General features: G+C 38.7%; 1 protein-coding gene across 1 annotated transcript; it reads right to left on the bottom strand.

Moving 5' to 3' along the window:
- Positions 1-358: 358 nt before the first annotated feature.
- Positions 359-757, bottom strand: LOC145398465 (histone-lysine N-methyltransferase SETMAR-like). The gene has a single exon (XM_080271342.1). It carries the CDS (start codon positions 755-757, stop codon positions 359-361), a length of 399 nt encoding a protein of 132 aa, XP_080127468.1.
- Between the last annotated feature and the right edge of the window lie 5,367 nt (positions 758-6,124).

Here is a 6,124-nt window from a genome sequence, read left to right as displayed (position 1 = left end):
CACTCAGGAATGTCCAGATATGGGTGTTTCGATGCTTACAGGCTAACATCACCACAACATCACACCATCACCTCTCAACACATATCACGCCCACAACACCAATACCCAACACCGCTACCCAGCATCACAACACATCATCACACAACTTTAACCAGTAACTTGACTTCGTCCAGGGCTTACGAAGTGTGATTGTTAAGTTCGTGGCCATAGATACAAAGATTTAATTTTAGACAACTTAACACAGTCATTTTTCAACATAGTCCCCATGCAGCAGTCGTGGAGCATACGGATCCCTTCTCTGTCGAAGTTTGCATTTTGGGCCTTCAAGAAGTGATCTATAGCATCAATGGCATCATTATCAGTGGCAAACTGGCGACCACTGAGAAGGTGAATTGGGTGGGTGTTCGACTGGTTGGAATCCACATTCGTGGATACCAGCAATGGCCACCATGGACTTGTGGGCCAGAGCGTTGTCTTGGTGGAACAGCACCCCTCCAGTCAGTTCCCCAAGCTGATTTTTTTTAACTTTATCTCGTAGCTGCCTCAAGAGATCAGTGTAGTTGACCCCAGCGACATTGTGACCCTTCTCCAGGCAAGCCACCAGCATCACTCCTGCATCCCCCCAAATGGAAACCATTATCTTCCCCGCAGGCATCACCGACTTGGCCTTCTTGGGAGCCGGAGATCCTGCATGATTCCACTGTTTCGACTGCTCTTTCATCTCTGGTTGGAAGTGGTCCACCCAGGTCTCATCCATGGTCACGAATCACGGGAGAAATCTCTTGGGATCTGCATTAAAAATAGCAAGATTGCCCATCGACATGTGCCAAATCCATTTCTCATTAGGTCCAAAGAGTGTCGGGATCCAGCGAGCTGAAATCTTGATCATTTGGGGTTCACTGGGGGTAATTGCATGGATGCAGTCCTAGGAGATACCCAGTTCGGTGGCAAAGTAACGCCCTGTTATTTGTATATCTTCCAAGACCATGTCATGGATTTTGTCTATGGTTTCCTGTGTGGTGACAGTGACAGGCCTTCCTGGATGAGGGTCATCTTCCAGGCTTTCCCTGCCTCGTTTCAAGTCAGCAGCCTACTTCTTAACCATGCTTTAGGAAGGCCATCCTCCTTTAGTGTTGCCACCATGTCCTCGTGGATCTCCTAGGGTGATAAGCCCTTGAAACCGAGGTAGAGGATGACTGCATGATGGGCGACATTGTCAGTTTTATCAAAAATTGCAGACTCTTGAATTTCAGTTATCTGGAATATAAAAAATACAACTGTCAAGAATTTCAAACTTCATGTGTAATCAAAAGCTTGAACTGTAAGTAAATTTAGTTTAAACTTTATAGTCCATCTTGTACCTTAGGCCACAAACTTATCAATCACCTTCCGTATTTCGTCTGAGGGTAATCTTTATGAGATACCAAGAAAACAAAAAATCTTAAGAATTCGCTCACAACTGTGTAATTGTTCATGACCTCAGGTATCCTCTATAGAGTCAGAAAGAGCAGAGTATGGTACAAAATGCTTGAGGTGGATTCAAGAAAGAAACTAGGAATATACTGAGAGTTAAGATATATAAAGATCAGTAAAGAGGAAGATATAAACAATCATAAAGGTATGCAGTCCCCTTCATATGAGAGACTGGACAAAACTTCAAATGTCACAAGAAGCATAAGTAATATCATAGTTAGCCCAAAGAAACAGGGGACGACTCCTTCGATATTCACACCCAGTAATTCAGTACTGAAAGAGGAATGGAATTTGCTTATGGGGGTTCAGGGCACAAGAGTCCAACTCTGGCAAAAACCTGGTCCAGGTAGCAATCTTGTATAAACTTCGTAGATTCTTGTAGTGTGTTTTGTAGATCAGTTATGTGTAAGTTATAGGCTTGAACGAGAGGTAGTTACAAATGAGTAAGTTTGTAAGCAGATAATCTTACTTCCCTTTGTCATGCAATGACAGGAGAGGTAAAGATGAGTATGGGACTATGTATAATTTTATTTGTCTTGAAAAGATTAACTAAAGTCTCACACATGAGTGAAGTATAAAGTAGAGTCCCGCTGTTACCTCCCAGACTTATCTCGCTAGACCCCTTTTCTCTTAGCACCTCTCGCTATGATTGCTAGCCCCCTTCTCTCTCTCTCTCCCTCTCTATACAACCTTTCGGTTCTATAGCTAGCCCCCTTCTGACTCTCTAACTCTTCCATCCTACTCTACGAGGGCTAGTGTCACGTGTACTCTACATGTGAGATTGTTCTAGAATCTTGTGTGTGTGTCTGTGTGTATGTAGCTTTTCCAGTGACATAGTGTATGTGTGGCATTCCTTACAGAAATGCGGACACATTTCCTTTCCCACTGAAATTACAAACACAATTCCTTTGGTCAACTCTCGCTGACATATTTTCTATTCCCACACCTTGACTACCTTTAAGACTACACATTTGTGTTACTATTATGATGTGTGTTATCATAATATGGAGTCCTGACATCGCTCGGTCACGCCAGCTGGCGATCCTCCAACAGCATTCATCAGTGACACACTCTGATGTATTAAAACATAATATTGATTATAATATTGTATAGACATAATGTTCATGACAATATTGTCCTGATCTAATAATATTCTAGAGGCATAATACATTTTAAACAAGTTGTATACATAATGGAGCAAATGCACTATAGTTAAATTGATTATAGAATATTGTATAACACACTGTAAAATGTGTATGCATAACAGACATACACATATAACTGTGCAATGGTAATACTGCTAGGTCATTACATTACATAGGGAATTATCCCTTTAGTAATGCCCAGTATCTCACCTAACCTGTATGATGATTCTCGTAATACAGAATTGTAGTAACACTGTATGAACTGTTACATAATTGTATTGTTACATAATTGTATTTTTATTGCACATAATTGTATTGTAATTGTTACATATCGTTTGTAGTTACATAACTGTAGCAACTGTAACACAACTGTAGTAACATTGTAGTACTATTGTAGTAACATTGTATGAATTATTACATAATTGTATTGTTACACAATAAGTGTTTTCTTCATAATTGTATTGTAATTGTTACATATCTTTTGTCGTTACATAACTGTGGTAACTGCAATCCTGACATCGCTAATCCAGTCATGCTGCGGTTGATGATAGTGATGATGTGTCTTGCCACTGGCTCGTGGAAAACAAAAACTTGTTCTTTGTTTTACTTACAGAAGGAGTTTATGTTATTGTGGCATTTGTAGTAACAGTTACATCTATTTACATTTGTTTGTTATGCGATCTTACTGTATTTTTGTATGCATTGATTTTCTATAGTTTGTTTTTCTTCGATTTTGTACACTTTTTCGGTGTTGTCCTAGGTTGAATAATTGCTGGCTAATTCCCTTAGGACCCTTTTTTAAGGCTTAGTTTATATTGCACAGATAATATTGAAAATGATATTATATAGCCCCATATTTTGTTATTATATATAAATAATATATGCACTATATACAATATTAACTATATACACTCACTTGTTGTTCATTTGTACCTATCGTGGGCAATATATGTGTCAGCACTGTGCGGAAATCTTTGTCTTCATGATTGTGTGGACGATATTTTCTTTCTTGCAAACGTAATTTTTTGCCATTTTTTTTCCTTGTAACTTAATTTGTCTGTTTCCATTAAGTAGCTTTCCTTAATTAATGTTTAATACAGATCTTTTAATTGCTCACTGAGTAACTGTAATAGTATATTTTCTCTATTACTTTGTAGATTTAATAATGTCCAATTGTATGTATGAAATAAAAATTTTATGTTGGTATAAATAGTAACACTCCTTGGTAGTAAATAAATTCTATAATAAATGAGTGAATATATACAGTGTAGAATATTTATTGTTGGTGCAAGTGTTTAGTGATTGACTTATACAGATAGCCGAAATAGATATATGTATCTAAGTTGTAACTAAACAGCACGTTTTATATGTTTGTGCAGAAGGTTTGTCTACCACTGTGTCTATTACTGTGTATTGTATAAATGAAGTAACTATGTAACTCACTTATTTTTACCGTGGTGGGAATCGTGTGAGTGGTGGTGAATGGTGGTGTCACATACAAGTTGACTGACGTGGCGTCGTCTCAGCAAACACGCACAGTGACGTCGACTTCCCACACTCTGGTAGCTGTGATGAGTAAATGAGTAGCGATGAGTAACTTGAGTGAAGATGAATGAGTAAGATGAGTGGAGTGGTGAATGAGGGCTCTGGTTTTTGTTGCCGTCGTCTTGACCTCTGCACTTCTGCGCCAGCGGGGTTGATAGAGACGGAGGTGGGGGGGGAGGATTTGTTGAGAGGAGGGTGAGGTCAGGTGGTTGTGAGTTGTGAGTCGTTTCTCGCTCTTCATTTGTTTGTTTTGTTTTTCTTGTTGTATTCTCGGTCCTTTCTTCTTGTGATTTACTTGTTGTGGGATGAAGACTGCCGCTAGTTGTAGCTGCGTGTAGAAGATTATGGAGTTGTCTCGTATACTTGTTACTTGTAGTTAATCCCAGAGCTTGTTATTCCTCACTCGTAACTTGTCCTTCTTATTGTATACTCGATTGGGGTTACTTGATCCTAGATTTGTAGTTTCTTGATAATGTAGAATCAATTGTAGAACTGAAACCGATCTTGGTTAGTGTCTACCCTGCTTTTGTAGAAGTTCACTGTAGACTCGAAGACGAGGTTTGTACTTATGATGCCATCATAACTTTACTTCGTAGCTTCTTGTTGTGTGTTTTGTAGATCAGTTATGGGTAAGATATTACGCAGTAATACTTTGTATCTTGTAGAATCTTCGTAACTTTTTGTAGTGTGTTTTGTGGATCAGCTATACAGTATGTAAGTTGTACTCTTGGATGAGCGGTAATTATACGTCAGTAGGTTTTTTAAGTAGATAATCTTAGTTCCCTTTGTCATGCAATGACAGGAGAGGTAAAGATTAGTATGGGACTATTTTATAATTTTATTATCTTGAAAAGATTAACTAAAATCTCTCACACATGAGTGAAGTATAGAGTCCCACTGTTACCTCCCACACTGTGTCGCTCTCTCTCTCTCTCTCTCTCTCTCTCTCTCTCTCTCTCTCTCTCTCTTTCTCTTTCTCTCTCTCTCTCTCTGCCACCCTCTCGCCCCTGTTGCTAGCCTCCTTCTGACTCTCTAATCCCTTCCTTCTCATACAGGACAGCTAGTGTCACGTGTACTGTACATGTGGGAGTGTTCTAGAATCTTGTGCGTGTCTGTGTGTATGTAGCGTTTCCAGTGACAGTGCACGTGTGGCATTCCTTACAGAAATGCAGACATTTCCTTTCCCACTGAAATCGAAAACATTTCCTTTCCCATCTACCTTGACTACCTTTAAGAATACACATTTGTTCCTATCTATTATGATTTGCATTATTATAATATTGAGTCCTGACATCGCTCAGTCATGTCAGCTGGCGATCCTCCGACAGCATTCATCATTGACATGCTCTAATCTGTTAATACATAATAATGATTATAATATTGTATAGACATAATATTCATGACAATATTGTACTGATCTAATAATATTTCAGAAACATTATATATTTTTAACAAATTGTATACATAATGGAGCAAATACATTATAGTTAAACTGATTATAAAATATTGTATAACATATTGTAAAATGTGTATGCATAACAGACATACACATAAAATTGTGCATTGGTAATACTGCTACCACCGCTACCACCATATCTTGCATCAACTTCGCAGCTTCTTGTAGTGTGTTTTGTAGATCAGTTATGTGTAAGTTATACTCTTGAACAAGAAGTAGTTATACGTGAGTAGGTTTGTAAGTAGATAATCTTAGTCCCCTTTGTCATGCAATGACAGGAGAGGTAAAGATGTGTATGGGATTATGTATAATGTTATTTGTCTTGAAAATATTAACTAAAGTCTCTCACACATGAGTGAAGTATAGAGTCCCGCTGTTACCTCCCAGACTTGTCTCACTAGACCCCTTTTCTCTTACCACATCTCGCTACAATCGCCTGCCCCCTTCTCTCTCTCTCTCCCTCTCAGTACAGCCTTTCAGTTTTATAGCTAGCCCCCTTCTGACT

The sequence above is a fragment of the Coenobita brevimanus genome, chromosome 45, assembly GCF_032717465.1.
Source record: "Coenobita brevimanus isolate Jiangsu-jjx chromosome 45, ASM3271746v2, whole genome shotgun sequence".
Lineage (NCBI taxonomy): Eukaryota > Metazoa > Arthropoda > Malacostraca > Decapoda > Coenobitidae > Coenobita > Coenobita brevimanus.
This window is presented reverse-complemented; position numbering and strand designations above follow the sequence as displayed.